This window comes from Phyllostomus hastatus, unplaced genomic scaffold, assembly GCF_019186645.2.
Source record: "Phyllostomus hastatus isolate PE091 unplaced genomic scaffold, TTU_PhHast_1.1 phas_scaffold_345, whole genome shotgun sequence".
NCBI classification, from domain to species: Eukaryota; Metazoa; Chordata; class Mammalia; order Chiroptera; family Phyllostomidae; genus Phyllostomus; species Phyllostomus hastatus.
Window position 1 is genome coordinate 24,631,249 of NW_025334024.1, and position 18,961 is coordinate 24,650,209.

The window sequence follows — 18,961 nt, forward strand, 5'->3', positions numbered from 1 at the left end:
CCCCCTGCAAGGGGCTCTGAGGTCCCACCACAGGCCTTGCTAAGAGCGGCAGGAAGGGCCAGCCGAGAGCCACGGAGGGCAGGCGGCGGGGCCGGGGCAGGCGTCGAGGGTGCTGACCTCCGTCGTCGAAGAGCCAGTAGATGTCGATGGTCTTCTTGCCCTGCTCCGACTGGAAGATGGTACTGGCCTGCTCCTCCCGCACCAGGGCCTCGGGGTCCACTGCGGGGGCAGAGGGGCTGGTCACCGAGGAGCAGAGCACGTTCAAGTGCCCAGTCTGCCTGCAGATGGCCAGCTGCCCGGGCAGCGGCACTGGCGGTCAGCAAGGATGTGCACCCTGCTGAGGACCTGCGGGGGTGGGGGTGGGGGGTGGGGGCGCGGCCCAGAGCACCGCCAGGGGCCCCTCTGAAGCTAAGACTCCGGTTTTCCCCTCAGAGATGCCCAGAGGGTGCCCCCAGCTCCAGCATGGGTCGGGGGAAAGGCTGAAGGAGAACCCTGCCCCTCCCCTAACATTTGAGCCTGGCCAGAGAGCGGCGGGGGGGGGGACGGGACGGTGGCGGGACACAGGGGTGGGTTCCTGCAACGCCCAGATATCGAATTCCCGGTCTTTAATACTGCCCCAGCCGCCACCGCCCCACCCCCACAGCCCCAACCCCAGAGGCCTCAGGCACCTCCTGCCCTTGACCAAGATCCCCCGTGTGGCCCCCACCAGCTGCCACGCAGGGTGAGCGTGTCCTGAGCCTCTGAGGTGGGTGGGGACTCACGTGTGCCAGAGACCGATGGCCGGGCCCTGCTGGCGTCCTTGCCGTCCTCCGCGGGGTCAAACATGGGGTTAACTGCAAGAGAGGGACCGCAGCTGTACCCCCAGCCCATCCTCCACCGGGCACGTCTGGCTCTGCCTCTTCCGGGCCCCTCCTACCACAAGGAAGAAATCCCGACGTGGCGCCTTCCACGGACCTGGCTCGGCCTCCTGCTGACCCGACTCTTCCCGGTCCAGCCCCACGCAGTGTCCTCCTGCCCCTCAGACAGGCCTCCCTCCTTCCCTGCTGCCCGCGGTGGTGGGTGGGCCGGGCACCGGGACAGTCAGCTTTCCCCAGGGCCCCCTGCTCAGGGAGGGCTTCTCGACCCACACCCTGTGTCGGTGGCACCGTCCGAAGTGACCCGTGGGCCCACCGCGTTTCCCGGGAGGACGGCAGCTCCCCCGGGGCAGACTCGGGTTTGCTCCCCCCGCACCCCCAGCGCCCAGTGTTCAGGAGCTGCTGCTGCTGCTCTGTAAGGACTGTTTGCGGGAATGCTCACTCCACCGCGCCGCGCCAGGGGGGCCCTGGGTCTCGGGACAAGACCCGGCCCTGCCTGCGACAGACAGCGTCCGCCATTCCAGTCTCCCAGCAAGCCCTCCAGGGGTTTTCCTGCGTGTGGTTCGTTTCCCATGCATCCGGGGGCGCATCCTCACGTGGGACTTTAAATGGGGCCCATCCCCGCTCTGTGCCCCGGTGAAGGTCTCGGAGGGTCTCCGGGGCCCTTGTGTGCGTGCTTCATGTTCCGATGTGCTCAGGTGGGCGTTCTCCTCTCCCGCCTTTCCTTCCTTCCCTCCTGTTGGGTCCTCCTCAGCCCATCTGGTTACGAAAAGCCCTGACCGTGACTCCAGGAGCTCTGAGCTCCGGTCTGCCCCCAGCTGGATGCACGACCTTGAACGGGTTACTCCCCCTTTCTGGGCCTCAGTTTCCCCGTTTGGAAACCTGATGTGCTCACATGGGCCACTGAAAGCTGACATTCTAAGGGTCTGCGATCTTTATTCCTTACTCATTTTACCACTTTAAAAAAATGGGTTCTAGAACCTTCTGGGAGGCTAACCCCAGTTTCGGACGGGGTGCCAAGCAGGTGGGGTGCGCACTCACTGTGTGCCTGCATCACCTCCGAGACGTTGAGCCCCTCACGCATCCTCATGACGCACACGCCATAGTTGAAATCAAAGGCGTCGCTGGAAAGAGAGAAGGGGGGTCGGCCCCTTAGCCCCAGGGCCCGGCCCCCAGGAGACCCGGTGTCTAGAGCTGGCCCTGCCTCCCACCACCTGCTCTCTCCTCGCTGGGCCTCAGTCTCCCCATCTGTGAAATGTGCAGGCGAAACTGGAGAGTCCCCAGGACCCTCTGGCTCTGTGGATCCTGCGGACCCTGCACTCAGGGGGAAACTGAGTCAGACCTGTCTCCGAGCCAGGCCCCGTCCCCCTGATACATTTGAATAACCCTCACAGTTCTGCCAACAGAGGTGGGGCTGGGAACTCTTACCCCCCTTCCACACACACAAAAGCTGAGCTCTGGGGAGCAACCTGCCCTTGGTCACACACCGCCGAGTGGCCACTGGGGTGAGAATTCAACAGCTGGGACTGGGGTCCCTGCCCGAGGGCACAAGTTTTCACCTGAACACCCGCATGTTCGGCTTCTCTGTAAAACTGGAAGGTCTGGTGACCCTGGGTCCGAGTTTCCTCGCGGGCACAGCTGGCTGGGCCAAGTGGCTCTCCCCAGTTTGCCGCAGGCCTCACTACCCCCTGTAGTCCCACACCTGGGCCACTTGCCTCTCTGTGCTACCTGCCGGGTCCCCTTGTCAGCTTTCAACCAGCGACTCAGCGTCACAGGTCACAACCGCTTCCCTGCCACTTCCCACGGCCCAGGAACCCCAAGGCCCAGGAGGACAGACCCCAGGCCCTGCCCACCCACAGGCCCTGCCCCCCACAGGCCCTGCCTCCCCCACCCCCCGAGGGCCCTGGCTCACTGCAGGATGCCGATGTAGTCCTCCACCGTGGCCGGGTGGGCCGACTGCCAGTTCCTCTTGAAGCCGACCACCAGAATGTTGGGCTTCATCCGCCCGAGACCTGCGGCCTGTGGGGGCAAGGGCGGGGAGGTGGGGGTGAGGTGAGGACTCAGGCCTCACGCCCCCGGTTCTGGGGCCAGGGTGGGGTTCTCTCTCAGCCCCGGCTGCCCTCTCCACCCTGCGGCGCCCACCCAGGAACCACATCCCCGTGTCCAGGGTCCTGCCTGCCTGGACTCACTCGCGGGAAAGGCACAGCTGCAGCCAAAGCCACCCCCGTGACCTGTCCCAGCCCGGGCCCACGACTGGACCGCACATTTGTTCTGGATTGCCCCAGCTCCCGCTTCTCTCTCTCGAATCATTTCTCATAATAAGGGGCTTGAACTTGGATGTCAAGCTTGGAGGCTTCCCAGGGCACCTAATCCATACATCTTTGATAATTCTTTCTTTTTTTAATGTTTAAAATGCTATTTCATATTTTGAGGTGACATTTCCATAACAAAATTCACCATCCTAAAGTGTGTAACTCAGAGGCATTCAGCCCAGCCACAGTGCCGTGCAAACACCACCTCTCTCCGACATATTTGTGTGACCCCCAACATATTTGGGTGACCCCCAAAGGAGACCCTGTGTATGCTCTTTCTTTAATTTTGAGAAGTATTTAAAACTCTTCAAAGGGGACTCTCAGATGTGGACTCGGAATTCACAGCTGCTCTGTCACCCACATGTCCCATCTCACAGACGAGAGAACGGAGCAGTAACATGAACTGCCCTGTGGAACCTTCTAGAACTCGGTCTGAGTGGTGGTTCCGTATCACGGGGCAGTGTCTGCGCATGTAAACATTTACCGAACTGTACGCTGAACACTTTCTCACTTTGCTGTTGGTTAATTATATCTCAAAAAACAAAAAAACCGACAAGGTGAGCGCAAGGCCACACAGCCTGCCCAGGCTTCTCGGTCGGTTTTCCCGAGTCAGCGCTCTCCGGGGAGGGCCCCGGGGCTGCATTATCTGAAGAGGCCAGAAAGGTGGGGCTTCTGTTGCAGCAAAAGGGACTTTGACCAGCCCCTCCAGAGGCCCTGCCTGTCAGGTGGTCGCTCTAGGTAAGAAGCCCTGCGGGGGAGGAGCCCCAACCCCGTGCACCTGCATGAGAATCTGGACCCCGCCGCGGAGGTCCTCGGCGATGACATCCGAGTAGAAGGCCTTGATCTTCCTCTTGTTCAGCCACTTGGTGTGCCCGTTGGCGATGGCCCGGAGCTCCGGCATCCTCTGTTTGCGGGGTCCCTGTGGGTGGGTGGGGGGGTGGGCGACATCAGGGGCTGCTTTCGCCCTCTGGCCTGACACTCAGCCTGGCCCCTGTGTGGAGGCTGCCCCTGGGCTCCGCAGTGCCGGGTTTCCGGACAAGGGAGGGAAAGAAGGGGGATAGGGGCAGGCGTGCGGCCCCGCCCCACCTCCAGGGGGCACTCACGATGAGCACATGGCCGCAGATCATCAGGCTGAGGTTCCGAGTGAAGGTGCCCACGAAGTCCACCAGGGCCGGGCGGAAGTTGGGGGGCCCCGTGAGCACTAGGCACTGGGGGCTGAGGAGGGGAAGGGCGAAGGGCATGAGGGACAGAGCCCGTGGGGATCTGGAGACCAATGCAGGCACCCAGGATGTCTGTCTTGTCCTGGGTCTCCTCCCTTCTTAGAGCCACTGCGTGGCCTCCAGCAGGACTCCCTCCACGATGGGCCTCCTCTTCCCACCTGGGACCTAAGAGTGAACCTCAGGGCCCTTCCAGACCTCACAGTGGCCAGCACACTGGGTCTCCTTTGTCCTCCTGCTGAGGCCACCAAGTGTCCCACTTGGACAAACCACCCTTTTCACGACACCTGGTGCTCCTGCCCAGCCCAGCATGGTGGTGGGCAGAATAAAGTCAGGGCGTGAGGATGCCTGTACCCTATGAGCTCACTGGGTCACCTGGGTCGGTGACTCAGCCTCTGGGCCACGGTCAAGGGCCACCAGCAGACTCAGAGCCAGACAAAACTGGCCACTCAGCTGTGTGACCTGGGGCCAGCTACTTAACCACTCTGTGCCTTGGCATTCCCCTCTGTGAACGGTCGAGGCATTTCACATGCCTCAGAGCCGTGCTGAGACTGGGTGAGGTGCTTTGCGCGGCGATGCCACGTAAACAGAACCAATTATTAGCGTTGCGACCTGGCGGGAAGGGGGCCCTGGGCACACGGCCCTCCCCACTGAGGAGGGGAGTCAGCTAGAAGAGCACCTGGGGGAGTCCCTTCACGGCCCGCTTCCCGGGTCCTTGTGATGGAAATGACAATGCCAGGGCACCCTGGCGGAGCCCTTGGCACGGCCAGGGGCACATTCTGCTGCAGAAACGGAGGCACAGAGCGGTCACCCCACTTGCTCAGTCCCCTCAGTTGGGGACCCCAACCCCAGCCCCCTGTCTGCCATGTGGCTCTCCCCCACCTCTGCTCCCTCTCCAGTGACTGCCCTGGGTCTGCCCACATCAGGGGACCCCAGCCCCCTGGGTGCCGCATGGCTCTCCCCCACCTCTGCTCCCTCCCCGGCGGGGGCTGTGCCCGCCCTGGGTCTGCCCGCATCAGAGGACAGACGGGCCTGGCCAGGAGCCTCCCAGAGCAGGGCCATGGTGGCACCGGGCCCCGGGGGGCCTGGAGGCCGTGCTCACCGGTAGTTCTTGATGTGCTCCTCCACCTCGTTGAGGCCCACAGAGTAGCTGAGGGCCAGGTTGTAGGAGCCGGCCTGCACAGAGGAGCCCCAGTTCACCTCTGGGGGTGGGGGAGAGCGTGAGGTTAGGAACCACGGGGAGAAACCAGGCATGTGGAGGGAGGGAACGTCAGCATTCTGGAGGAACAGGGCACCCATGGGAGCAGGGCTGCTTGGCCGGGGGACAGCCTACACATGACATATGGCTGCGTATTATTTAAAAGTTATACATTAGTCCTGGCTGGTGTGGCTCTGTGGATTCAGCACAGGACTGCGAACCAAAGGGTCGCCAGTTCAATTCCCAGTCAGGGCACATGCCTGGGTTGCAGGCCAGGTCCCCAGTAGGGGGCACATGAGAGACAACCACACACTGATGTTTCTCTCCCTCTCTTTCTCCTTCCCTTCCTCTCTTTCTAAAAATAAATTAAAATCTTTTCTAAAAAGTTACACATTTTTTAGGGGTGGGTAGGGCAGGGGAGAGTAATGGGGGGAAATGGGGAAAACTGTAATTGACAACAATAAAAAAATCAAAGATAAATAAAAGCTATACATGAAGGTGTTCGACTCTACAGAACAGTCTCTTCCCTCGAGGAGCAGACCTGCACAGCGACCTGGAGGGCCGGTCCCTGTGTGGAGCCCCAGGCTTCCCCGAGCTCTGCATCCCGGCCCCAGATTGCTGTCACCCCAGCACCCTTGCCTGCGTGCATGCAGACACCCCTGCCCATGTGTCACACTTTGTCCCCTGCCCGACCATCCGCCAGCCCTTGGCCACCCCTCAGGCCCAGGTGTGTTCACTGGGGGCCGGCTCCTCTCTCAGGAGCTGGAGGACCTACGTGGACAGTTCCAGGGGCCCAGGTGCTGGGGGAGGGTCCAGTAGTAGAGGGGTGGGCTCTCAGTGGGCCCATGCCCGTGGGCTCCTCCCACCATGGGGGACCCAGAGCCCATTGCAGGCCCTGATGGTGGGCGGCGGGGCGGGGTGGGGGCGGAAGGGGAGGACGGCCCACTGGCGACCCCAAGACGACCCTGAGGCGGCCTGCCACCGCACACCTGGCTTCTTATAGATGACGTAGAGCAGGAGGAAGAGGACAACGCCGATGGCGATGAGGGCCGCCCACCAGGTCAGCAGGAACATGATGACCACAGAGATGACCGCCCCAAACAGCGCGGCCCACTTGCTGTAGTAGCGGAACGAGGGCCTCCACCCTGGGTGGGGGGACACGGGTCGGCAGGCGCGCTCAGCACCCGGGAGCTTCCTCCCGGGCCAGCGCCGCCAGGCAGGGCTGGGCAGGGCCGGGCGGGGCCGGGGTGCTGACCGTGCCCACAGCCAGGGTCCCAGCCTGCACCCACCCACCCACCCTCCCTCCCTCCTGGAGGCTCTGGGAGGCTCCGTCTTGGCTGGCATTCTGCCATGTCAACGGGCTGCAAGGAGGAGGCATCATCCAGCTCTGGCCAAATGCGGCTGCAAGACGGCCAGCGTCAGCAATAGCACGGCCCGAGGCTGGTGTGGAGCCACGTGAGGTGGTGGGGAAGGACAGGACTCTGCCCGGCCCCACACGGGAGGCCACGCCAGGGCCACCACACGTGACTCCACGGCACCACTCTGGGGCACCATGGTCCGTTGTCTACGGAACAGGCAGCCCGGCGACTGGCCCATCAGCGATTTGGGGCTAACTAGAGTCTTCCTCAAGACCCTTTACTGCCCCCTGCCAGAAAGTTCTCGCAATATACATGCAGATCTGTGACATCTGTCAGTGGCGCCCCCAGAGTTGTGTCTTGTTCAACCTGCAGCCCCCTTGTCTGTGGCTTTGGGCCATTCTCTGCCGTCTCTAGGGACTCAGACGACCGACCCCGGTACAGCGGGTAGGGGAGGCACTAGGAAAATCTCTGTGCACTGGAAGGAGGACGTGAGTCCATGGGCAGAGTGCCTGGTAAGCCCTTGACGAGGGGTCGCCACTGTTATTACTACTTAAACAGGGACTTTCACCGGTTCGAGGGCGAGGGCTGCCTACCGGGTGAGTTGGTGGTGGAGGCGTGGAAGCAGCTGAAGTTGATGAGGGCGTAGGAGCACAGGAAGAAGTTGGAGATGATAGGGGCGATGGTGTTGAGCTCCGCTTCGGGGACCCGGGGAGAAAGAGCACAGTCTGTCGGGTGAGGCTGCCAGGGGGCCACCTGGCGCCCCCCCTCAAAGGGTGGGGGGCCCCAGACAGGCCTCTGAGGCTCAGCGAGTCTCAGCCTCCTCATCTGTGAAATGGGCCTATCGTTTCGTGCCGCTCTAAGGGCCGATGTTTTGTAAACTGCAAGCGGCCAGCTTTTAAGGAGATAGAGAACCATGGGAGGGTAGACACCATCAGGTGAGGAGGGGTGGACAAGGACAGAGGCTGCCACAGATTCTGCGTGGCCGCAAATTAGAGTAAGAAATAAGTTCACCACATGACCCAGGACACAGGTCCCCTTTGATGTGAAACCCTGAGACCCCATCACTGCTCCTCCACAGCAGAAGCCTGCTCACGAACCGGCCCCTCCTCTCCCCTCCCCCGCCCCACGGGCCCCTGCGTCTGTGGGCAGACTTCAGCACATGAATCCCTGTCTCGGGGCCTGCTTCGGGGGGGCCCCAAAACAAGACACGCATCTCCTGTCTGTATCTCATTCCACTGCGTGGACACAAGAACCCTGTCCCCGAGCTTCTAAGACCATGTCCTCGGTCTGAGGTCCCGTCGGAACCCCCAGAGGAAACGACGTCACATCCAAGTCAGGGTGGACTGCAGGGTGAGCGGTGAGGGGTCGGGAACCCTGGGCCTGACTGGACGCCCCCCTCCCGTGGGTGTGGCCCTGTGGCCTCCTGACCCGGCTCAGGGCCCAGGAGTGGTCTGTCTGGAATGGTTCCCCAGAATGGCAGCGACTAGACCGTGAGGGTGTGTCTCATGAGTGGGGGCTGCCGGCCTGGGAAGCAGGGACTCGGCTGTGGCAGGACCCCGGGCGCACCAGCCACCGAGCCTGCCCTACTCCTGCAGAGCAAGCAGTGGCCGGGGCGTCCTCAGGCCATGGCCTTGCTGTCAGCTGTCCCTCTTTCCTACCAAGTCCTGCCTCGTTGGCTAAGTGACCAGGATGTATCAGGGAGTATGCACACGTGAAAGCATGCATATATGACCTCATGTGTTCACACATGTGTTCACGTGTGTGTGTGTGTACTATGGGCTCTTCCTGCCCATCTGAGCACGCCTGCTCTGCACTATCGCTCCTGTTTTGCAGATGAGGGAACTGAGGCTCAGGGAGGCGAAGAGAGTTGTCCGAGGGCACAGAGCCGGCACACGGCAAGGCCGGAGTTGACGGTCCACCTAACTGACGAACTGGGATCTTCCTCCTGGGCCACCCCCCACCTGGACCCCAAGGGACCTGGCAGCTCAGGGGGTGGGAGATGAGGCTCGTCCAGTGAGCGAATGCGCCTACAGAGACCCCGCCGTTTGCAGCAGCAGCTCCCAAGGGGGAACCCGTCAGCGTGTCCTGGGCCCCACAAGTGTCCCAGGGGCTCATTCAGGCCTGAGGGGGGGGGGTGAGGAGGGGTTCCCGCTGCCAGGACACAGGAATGCAGAACGAGAGGAGGCAGAGAGGGTCCCCCCTAACAAAATAGGGTGGTGCGCCTGCCTGGCATGGCGGGGGAGGTGGGGGAGGGGCCCCATGACCTCCCAAAGTCCCCTTCCAGGGCAGAGCCCCCCCTGCCTGAGTCAGTCACCGACTGCCCACCGCCTGCCAGGCCTGGCTGGGAGCCAGGCACACAGGTGAGCGGCAGGGAAAGGAGCCCCGCCCCTGCGGCCCCCATGGCCCCCTCCACTGGCCAGAGAGGCCAGGCCCTGCGCAGCCTCTCACCGATGATGATGAAGGCCACTGCGATGGCGTAGGCCAGCAGGTAGCCGCGCACCGGCTCCTTGTTCTTGCCGTAGCCCTTGCCGAAGAAGCCGATCAGAGGGTACAGCTGGTCCTCACACAGGCACTGTGGGACCAGACGTGAGGCTCGGGCCCTGGCCGTCCCTCCTCTGCCCTCCCTCATGGACCCCGGCCCCTGCTTGCTCCCCCTCTGACATCAGCAGGGCACGGCCCCAGCTGGGCCCCAGCTCCTGTCTCTGCAGAATGGCAGCGACCTCCCCACCCTCCCCACCTCACCAGGAGAACCGCGAAAGGGCACCCCACGGGGAGGCGGCCGCGTCCTGCAGGAGTTCGCTCTCTGGCCCCTTTGTCCTCAAGTCTGGATGCCCCTGTCCCATGACACCTCCAGGCCTCTGTGGCAGTCACTGAAGGACCCCTGTACCGGGGCCTCCTAGATACCGACCGGCCCCCCCCTTCTGCACGCAACCTCACCTGGAAGACTTTGGCAGCAGAGACGAGGCAGGCCAGGGCAGAGGAGAGGGTGGCCCCGAAGATGCCAGCCGTGATCAGGGGTGCGAAGCCCGACACCATGCTCATGGTCTGCAGGGACACGGGGCTCAGGGCTGGCACGGCGGAGTGTGGGCCCGGAGCCCCCTCCTTGCCCCCCCCAACCCCTTCTGCGGGCAAGGGCTGGGTTCTGACACCTCCGTCCGAGTCTGCACCATCACCCGGGGGTGCCAGCGCCCGCCGAGGCCAGGACGGGCCTGGGGCCCCCACTGGAGCCCAAACCACGTCCATCCTCCTCCTGCCCCCTCCCCGCGTCCGGTGCGGAGGCCGCGGTACCTGGTAGTAGTTGATGAGGCCGTAGTGGCAGCTGCGCTGCTGGGAGCACTCGGTGAAGTTCCAGCCGTAGCCACAGGCCAGCCCCTCGCAGGCGCCCAGGCCGGGGGTCAGGGTGTTGTTCAGGTCCCCGGAGGCGTCTCGAACCACGCAAGAGCCTGGTGAGGAAGGAGGATGGGGGTGGGGAGGGCTGTTTCCCCGTCCTCCCCTCCTCCGTCCCACCCCCAGGGGCCATGTCCGCAGGGGCAGATGCTGCCGAGGGCAGCCCTGCCTTTCCGGTGTAATACTAACGGTGCCAAGGAAGGCGGTGGTGGGACCCCCATGCAGGAGCCCTCACGCCGTACCAGGCACTGTGCCGGGCACTGCACGCCCCCCCGGGAGGCAGGCACGGCCACCACTCCTGTGGTGTGGCTACACAGGCACAGCGAGCTCACGCGACCTATCTGAGGCCTCGATGTCCTCCTCCGGGCGGAGACCTGGGTCCCAGACCCTGCCTGGCTGTGACCCAGGCCCCGTCCCTTGGCCGTCTGCGACTCGCTTACCTCACAAGGAGCAAGAGCCCCTGTGAGGACCTTGGGGAGAGGTGGATGTCAGCGGTGCAGGCCTGGAGTCAAAGCCCAGCTCCCCCGCTCAGTGGCTGTGTGACCTTGGGCAGGTCCCTGAACCTCTCTGAGCCCTTATTTTCTCCCCCGTGAAACCATGGAGATGACAGTGCCCGGATTACATGTGGTAACGCAAGCAAAGGGCTGGGCAGTCAGCCGCTAGTGTCATCTCCATCATCATCACCATCATCATCACCATCACCATCATCATCATCGATAGGATGATTTCTGTAGGCTTCTCGCACCCTTGAATCTGTAGTGTCACACGTCATATCTGAAGGGACTGAAGAGCCTGGTCTGCCCCCCTCCCCACGGCCTGGTCACCACCAGGCCACCTTCCACATAAGGTCCAAGGCTCTTCTTCCTGGGGTTGCGAAGTCCTCCCAGCCCAGCTCACCCTGTTAGAGAGCCAAACCTGCCCCCCCCCAACCCCACAACCCCCCAGCGTGTGGGCCAGCTACCTACCGATGGTGGCCGAGATGGCCAGGTAGGAGATGGTGGTCCAGAAGATGGCCATGAGTGTCCCCTTCGGGATGGCTACAGCAGGGTCCTGGGGGAGGAGGGGAAGGGGGAGGGGGCATCAGGAGGCAGGGGAGGCCCTGCCCTTATCTGAGGCTGGGGGCGGGGCACAGAGAAAAAGGAACTTTGCAGCTGGGGACTCGCAGAGGAGGGCAGGTGGCAGCCAAGGTCACAGGGCTGAGACCACACTCAGGGCCTCGGAGCCCAAAGCAGGGAGGCAGACTCTGACCAGCCCCACGCCTGGGCCGTTCCACAGGCTGCTGGGGCCGCAGGACACGGGCACGATGCCGGTGCTCCCACAGAGTCCCTGGGACGCTGAGATTGTTGTGGTCAAGTGGGGAAGTGGGGGCTCTGTCTTCCGGAAACCTGCGTCCTCTGCCCCCCGAGTGTGTGGCTCTGGCCGGCCCCGGCCCTTGCTGAGCCTGGCCGGCTCCTCCATGGCCCGGGGGTGAGGCCAGCCCGAGCCCTTCCGGCAGCCGGGGGTAAGGTTCACGGAGGAGGAGGCAGCACGCACAGCACACGTGGTACGAATGACAATGACCTTGAAGCTGCTGGTCCTTAGCACTTCCCCTGTGCTGGGCACTGCTCTCCTTTACGCAAGTCAACGCACTGCATTCTCACTTCCTGTCCTGCGACGCGGGGGCCGGGCTGGCCCCATTTCACAGAGGGGGAAGCTGAGGCCCAGGGAGGTTTTAAGGAACTTGCATAAAGTGTCCGTGACGGGAGGAGCTGCCCTTCTGAGGAGGACACACTGTCCCATGGGATGGTCGGAGGGCTGGATCCAGAAGGCAGGGGCCCCGTCAGGGCTCAAGGGCGTTTAGGACACAGCAGAGGTGCCCCTGCCACCCAGTTCCGAGGGCACGGCCCAGCCAAGAGTCCAGCACACGGGGCCCATTGTTACCTAAGAAGCTGGATGGAGCGTCTAGATAACTCCCCAGGCTGCGCAGAAGAACTGGGAGGGGAACCCGGCTGAGGCAGGCGGGCCAGGCGGCTGCGGGCCGGCGGGTCCCCAACGCACAGCTACACACGCATTGAAGGAAATGCGTCAGGAGCACCATTGTTGCGGGCCTGGAGACGAGCAGCCCCCAGCGCCCAGCCAGGCCACTCAGCTCACACACCATCTCCTTTGACCCGCCTGCCAGCGGACACTCCATTCGCAGCCCGGCTGCAGCCCTGCCTCCCGGAGGTTCTGCTGCGGCCCCTGCGTGTGCCTGGTCTCTCCTTCGGCCCCACGTCACGGCCCCCTGTGCGTCTGCCCCACACGGCTCCTCTGCCACGCCTCACCGCTCTTCTCTCCACAGACACGTGCTGAGCACCTTGCCCGTGTCGGATTCATAGCAGGACGCAGAGACCCAGAGGGAGGCCCCGGGTCCCCAGTGACATAAATGGCCTGACGTCACTATGCCGGGCACCGAGACACCGATGGAGCGCCGGGAGGGATGTGAGGGGGGAGGTGTTATTTGAAAGAGGAGCAGAACTTTGCGAGGTATAGAAACCAGGCAGGGAGTCCCAGGGAGCAGAGGCGACACCAGGAGGCTTGGGTTGGGTTGAGCGGGATTGGACTGGATTTCAGAGGCTCTGGCCTCCCGGGGTCAGGGCCAAGTTCAGCGCCAGTGGGAGATCCTGGTAAGCAGGACCTGGAGGACGGGGGCCTGGGCGTGCGGCTCACCCTGAGGTCCCCGGAGATGTTGGCGCCCGCCAGGATGCCGGTGGCCGAGGGGAAGAAGATGGAGAACATCCCGAAGAAGCTTCCGTCGGGGCCCCGCCAGTCAGGCACCAGGTTCTGGACAAAAATGTCCCCTGGGAGACCGAGGCCTGAGTCAGGGCCACCTGCAGGACTCTGCCTGCTCCCTGGGCCCCGCCAGGCAGGCAGGGGCCTCCAGCGGCAGCTCCTGTCCTCCCGGTGCCCTGTCCTCCCGGTGCCCACAGAACAGGCCAGATGGGTGGGCAGGTGGTGCCTCTCCCCACGGGCAGGGCCCCAACCTGCACCTACCCCGGTAGCTGAAGAAGCCTTTGGAGGCCTTGTCGTCAGACGGGGGGATCAGGGTCCCCACCAAATAGTTGGCGAAAGAGACCATGATGACCAGGAAGAAGAGCACCTGGGCCTGGGGACAAAGGACTTAGAGGTCAGGTGGCCTGGCCCCACCTCTTCAGGGCACCCCAGCAGGAAGAACCTGCCGCAGGTGCCTCACTCTCCTGTTCATTCATTCACTCATCCATCCATCCCTTCATCCATCCATCCATCAATCCACCCATCCATCTACCCATCCATCCTTCCCTCCATCCATCCCTTCATCCCTCCATCCAACCATCCATCCATCCCTTCATCCCTCCATCCATCCATCCATCCCCCCCTCACTCATCACCCATCCCGCTGCCAGCTCTCCTCCAGGAGCTGACGCCCCCACGGGGCTCCTGCCTTGCGGGTGGACAGGGAACATGAATGTCGTGTAAGAACAGGGCTGTGAAGGGGACGGGGTTGGGGGCTACTTTCGCAGAGTGGTCTGCAAATGTGTCTCGGGGGTCCTGAAGGAGGACGAGTGAGCAGGATGATGAGGCAGAAGCTTGGCGCGCTCCAGGGGCAGCGAGGAGGCTGGCGCGGCTGGTGGGGGTCAGAGTGGAGGAGAGCGACAGGAGAGACAGTGGGGGCCAGGTCCGGCCCGGTCTGCCAGCCGTCGCCCAACGTCTGCCCCTCCCCCATTTCACAGTTCACACGGGGACCATGCTCCCCCAGCCCCCTGACGCTGGGGGTGGCCGTGGGACCAGGTTCCCGACAACGGGATTTGACCGAAAGGGATTACTCCCTTCCTGCTGACTGGTGGCAGCCGACCAGACCAGGTGGATGAGGGTCACACCCGGGGCTGGAGAGGCCACAGGATGGAAGGGGTCTGGGACCTGGGGCCCAGGAATCAGGGACACCTGGACTGTTCCAGGAGAGAGAACCGAGCGACTCTGGTTTAAGGCCCCTTCCTCGGGCCTCTTTGTCGTAGCAGCAGGTCCTGAAGCCTTGCTGATACAGACAAGGAAGGGCGGAGCCAGGAAGGAGCAGGCCCGTTCTCACAATACCCACTTCTCCACGGGGCAGTGACGCATCCCCTCCCCAGCCTGGCTCCTCACCTTGGACTCCCACTCCATGCCGGCCAGGGAGATGGCCAGCAGCACGGTGACGGTGACCACGCCGATGATTCGGATGTCGTTGGTGGGGTCCACGATGGGCGAGCCGTACTCCTGGGGGAGGGGAACGGGCCAGGCTGCGAGCTGCGCCCTGAGCCCCTCCGCCTGGGTTCCCTGCCTTTGCGGCCGCTCTCTCCCAGGAAAGCACAAACCCAGACGCCTTCCCCGCCTCACAGGGGTGTCCCACCTGCGGCCCGCGGGCTGCATGCGGCCCGGGATGGCTGTGAATTTACTTAATTGTGATGCCATGCCTCGATGTATCGAGTGTGGGGCCCCAAATAACTCTTTGTCTTCCAGTGTGGCCCAGAGATACCGAAAGGCTGGACCCGCCTGCTAGAGCCTTCAAAGGCTGCAGCAGCTGCGTGGTCCGGACGGTGTGGCCCTAGAGGCAACACGCACACCTGAAGGGCCTTTGGGGAATGGCCTTCCTTGGATGAGATTGTCACGGTCACCTGCAGGGATCAGGTGGTGGCCTTGGTCCCTGACGGGCAAACTGGGCCAAGGAAGGCCCAGCCGGATTGGGTGAAGGAGGCCGCGGCCCCCTCCGCCCGGGCTCAGCCCCGCCTCACCTGGAGCAGGTCCCGCACAGTCTCCGCGAAGCCCACCGTGTGCATGGCCACACCCACGGCGTTGGCGAAGGCGAAAATGAGGCCGATGGAGCCCCCTAACTCTGGGCCCAGACTCCGGGAGATGAGGAAGTAGGTGCCACCTATTGGGGACAGAGGAGTTGGCTGGCTGGACTGGACGAGGGCAGGAGAAGCGGAGGCGGGGAGAGGGTGGCCTCGGGCTCCGTGGGGCCCGCAGCGCAGGGGGGACCCGGGCCACCCCGCGAGTGTGCAGGGCCCGCCCAAAGCCCGCACCTGGAACCAGAAGGAGCAGCCTGGGGTGTCCCAGTGTTGGGGGTGGGTAGGGAGCAGTTCAGAGACCCGGCCCCAGTGCGCAGACTGGGGGACCTATAAGGGGAGGTGGGTGGGGAAAGGCAGTGGTGGGGGTGGGGCAGGGCGCACCTGACTTGACCTTGCCGTTGGTGGAGATGGCCGAGATGGAGAGGCCGGTGATGGAGGTCACGGTGACCGAGAGCAGGATGATGATCCAGGTCAGGACTGGGGGGGCGGGTGGGGACCTGGTCACCCCAGAACTCAGTGGGAGCATTTCCCAGGTGAGGAGCCTGAGTCAGCCGACTGGTTGGCCCTGTGGCTGAACTCACTACTCTTCTCTGAGCCTCTGTCCGCTCATCTGAAAAATGGATTTCTGTCTACCTCCTAGTCTAGCCTGAAGAGTCAGGGGGCTGATGAGCCAACAGGTGAAAGGTCATTAGGTATGGAAGGGAAAGTACTCTTTTTTAATAATAAAAAATAAAGCAAGAGTTACCACTTGGTGAGCACCTCTGGGTGCCAAGTCCCATGCCATTTACATGCATCATAGAAACCCAACAACAGGTCTCTGAGGTGGAGACAATTATCACCCCCCTTTTACTGATGAGAAAGCCAAGGCTCAGAGAGGTTGAGAACCTTGTTTGAGGTCACACAGCATGGCGCAGAGCTAGCATCTGAACACTGGTCTGTCTGGAGAGCAGGTTTCTAACCCGGATGCTCTATAGCAGAAATTGGCTCCGAGAGGTTCAGTGACTTGCTCAGGGCACCCAGAGCCAGCGAGGGCCCTCAGGGCTGCTGACCCCATGTCCCATGCTCCTCTGCCACACCTCCCCGACCTCTGTCACTGCAGGGGCCCAGGGTCTCTGCTGCCCAAGTTCAAGCACACCTTCCCCTACCCCCCAAGGGTGGAACTCACCGATGCCTGCCTGGGCCGTGATCCACGGGAGCCGCAGGTAGAGGATCACACCCCAGATGTTGAGCATACACCGGATCTGGGAGGAGAGGGGTGTCAGGCGTCACCTGCGGGGTGGGGGGGTTGGATACCCCGAGGCCAAACACACAAGCCCCTGTCTGCAGTCACGGCGTGTCATCAGGCACCTAGGCCTTGGAGACGCCTGGGTCCTTTCTTTGCTTCACCCACTTCAATGGTCCTCCAGTTTTGTGGGGCAGGGAGGGAGGGGAGGAACCCAGAGACCCACCTGCCCCTCCCACCCACTTCCCTGCGCTCCCCCCGGAGGCCCGAGGGTGGGCTGCAAGCACCGCCACCCCTGCCCTGCCCCCAGCCCGGGATCCTGTGTCTGGCAGTCCCAACCACGTTCCCCATGGCCTGCTGCTGGCCCAGGGCCTGGCATTTCGGGGCAGCTCAGCAAATGCTAGCTGGGCCAATGCCCTCCATACAGGCAGAAATCAGGCCTCGGGTGGCAGAGGCCTTGGCTGAGGCTGACATTCCCCGGGGCGAGGCCTGCCCCAGCCGAGTCGGGTTGGGACAGGGGCGTGTGGGAGATTTCTAAGGCCTCCCATCTGCTCTGAGACACCGGACGGGCCATGCTGGGCTCTGGCCACCGCAGTCCGGGCGGGAGATCCAGCACCTCCACACGAACCTCGGGGGGTGGGGTGGGCAGGGCTCACCGTTCAGACAGAGGACCTGAGGCACAGCCAGGAGGCAGCTGGGCAGAGGTAAGGTCAGAACGCTGGCCCACTGCCTCCCAGAGCAAGACTAACATTTTCTCTTACACCTCACGCAACCCCCTCTGTAAAGTCCCCTAATGTCGTCCAAAGCCAAGTTCACTTGATTCTTCGCTGTCTGGAGACTTACTGGTGCTCTGCACCACAGCAAACCTTCCCCTTCCCATCATGGAAAACGAGAAAAACACACTGTGGATTCGTGTGGTTAGTGCTGCCCTCTGGTGGCCACTCTTGGGAAGCACCATTTCTTCTAATAACTCCAAGGCAGGCCTTGCTTCAAGCACTTTACATGCAATGCTCGGCATTTCCCAGATGAGGAAACTGAGGCACAGGTTAAGTAACTTGTCCAAGGTCACGGGACAAGTGAGGAGCCAGAACGAGATCTGCTTAGAGCCAGGTCTCAGTCTGGGGAGGGCGGGGGGTGGTAAACAAAGGACAGGAAGTACAAAACCAGAGGAAATTTGAGGTCACTATGCAGATGGGGAAACTGAGGTCCAGGATGGGCCTTGGCCTGCCCTGCCCACTAAGGGCTGCATGCCAGAGCTGAGGCTGGATGGAGCTCTGCATGCCCACCCACGTTCCCAAAGGCCCGCCCCACGCCCCACGCCCCACTCACCATCACGCCCTTGACCCAGCCAAAGCGCACGGGCTCCCCGGGGCTCTTCTCCACGTTGGCGCCTGCCTCGTCCTCCACGAGCCCATCCGTCATCTCGTGGCTGGGCCGGCCGTCAAAGGCCAGGGCGTGCAGGTGGCTGCCTTCCTGCTGGGGGCCCGGGGACCGCGGCGGGTGAGCTCCTGGCCCTCCACCCTCTGCAGTCTAGCCTCCCCGGCAGCAAACCCAGCAAGCCTCTTTCCTGACGCAGACCTTGCTCCCTCTCCGCTCCCTGTCTCTTTCCGTGGTCCTGAACCTCTGCTTTGCATACTTCCACTGACGGGGAGCTCACTACCTCTCCAGGCAGCCCTAGTTTGCTCAATTGGGTTGCTGCTGCCTGGGCAGTAAACATTACAACACGTGCCCAGGGCCCCACAGCTCCCGCGTCCACATTTCATCAGGGCCTCTCGACTCACGAGGGAGACACAGCCTCATGGCAGAGACGACAGAGCCAAGGCTCAGAGAGGTTAGGCAACTGGGTCAAGGTCCCACAGCAGGGAAGTGGCCAACCTCCTGAGACTGATGCTTACCTTAAGGAAGGAGTGCAGGTCAGCCAGCGTGGGCCGGACCTTTCGGGGCTCACCGGGCAGGGCGCTGTTGGCATAGTGCTCGTAGGCTGGCACCACGTCAATGGTGTTATAGCCAAAGGTTCGCATGTATAAGGTGCTGCCGTGGGTCAGGTGGCTAGGGTGGCTGCTGTCATAGGCAGCCGGTGGCGGGGGCTCCTCGCCCCCCAACAGTGTGCTGATGGTGAAGCGCCCACTGCACAGAGTGGAGTCCCCCGGCATCTCAGACGCCTGCAGCTCTGCCATCGTGGCTCTGGGTGTCAGGGGAGGGGGCCAGGGTCGGCGGGGACACGCAGGGTGACTTTATAGGCTGGGCCTGCAGCAGAGAGGAGGCAGGGAGGTTGGCCCGGACCGCCCACAGCTGGCGAGCAGGGTCCCTGGACCGGGTGGGAGGCAGAGCACGTGCCCACTGCTGCCCTGCCCACCGTGTGATCGCTGAGATAGCGGGGCGCCTGGGACCGGAGGAGGGCCAGGCGCAAGGCCTGCTGCCCCTGCCCCAGCCGGGAAGGGCTGCCCCAGCTCCCGAGCTCCCCAGCCCGGCCCCCTCCCGCCCCCCTGGTGCGCGCCCTGCACACTGGCTGCCGTCTCTGTCTGCTTCCTGGGCGCGGGCGGCTCTCGCCTCCCCGTCACCCCTGCTGGGCTTGTTGGCGTCTGTCAGCCTTT

The 18,961-nt window shown here is 63.2% G+C and overlaps 1 protein-coding gene across 2 annotated transcripts in view; it reads right to left on the reverse strand.

Moving 5' to 3' along the window:
- Positions 1–18,569, reverse strand: part of SLC12A3 (solute carrier family 12 member 3) — a 32,516-nt gene extending 13,947 nt beyond the window's left edge. The window contains exons 1-21 of one of the 2 annotated variants that reach the window (XM_045818996.1): positions 18,263–18,569; positions 17,697–17,840; positions 16,311–16,386; positions 15,527–15,622; positions 15,089–15,228; positions 14,463–14,573; positions 13,339–13,450; positions 13,015–13,145; positions 11,292–11,376; positions 10,228–10,382; positions 9,877–9,984; positions 9,388–9,511; positions 7,533–7,634; positions 6,571–6,726; positions 5,486–5,585; positions 4,270–4,381; positions 3,945–4,085; positions 2,767–2,873; positions 1,896–1,978; positions 762–833; positions 118–219 (exon numbers count right to left, since the gene is read on the reverse strand). In XM_045818996.1, the coding sequence (XP_045674952.1) occupies positions 118–219; positions 762–833; positions 1,896–1,978; positions 2,767–2,873; positions 3,945–4,085; positions 4,270–4,381; positions 5,486–5,585; positions 6,571–6,726; positions 7,533–7,634; positions 9,388–9,511; positions 9,877–9,984; positions 10,228–10,382; positions 11,292–11,376; positions 13,015–13,145; positions 13,339–13,450; positions 14,463–14,573; positions 15,089–15,228; positions 15,527–15,622; positions 16,311–16,386; positions 17,697–17,840; positions 18,263–18,544 (2,539 nt within the window). In that variant the 5' untranslated portion in view covers positions 18,545–18,569. Of the gene's footprint in view, positions 1–117; positions 220–761; positions 834–1,895; positions 1,979–2,766; positions 2,874–3,944; positions 4,086–4,269; positions 4,382–5,485; positions 5,586–6,570; positions 6,727–7,532; positions 7,635–9,387; positions 9,512–9,876; positions 9,985–10,227; positions 10,383–11,291; positions 11,377–13,014; positions 13,146–13,338; positions 13,451–14,462; positions 14,574–15,088; positions 15,229–15,526; positions 15,623–16,310; positions 16,387–17,696; positions 17,844–18,262 lie in introns of both variants that reach the window. The other variant, XM_045818995.1, reaches the window with a different exon arrangement.
- Positions 18,570–18,961: the final 392 nt, after the last annotated feature.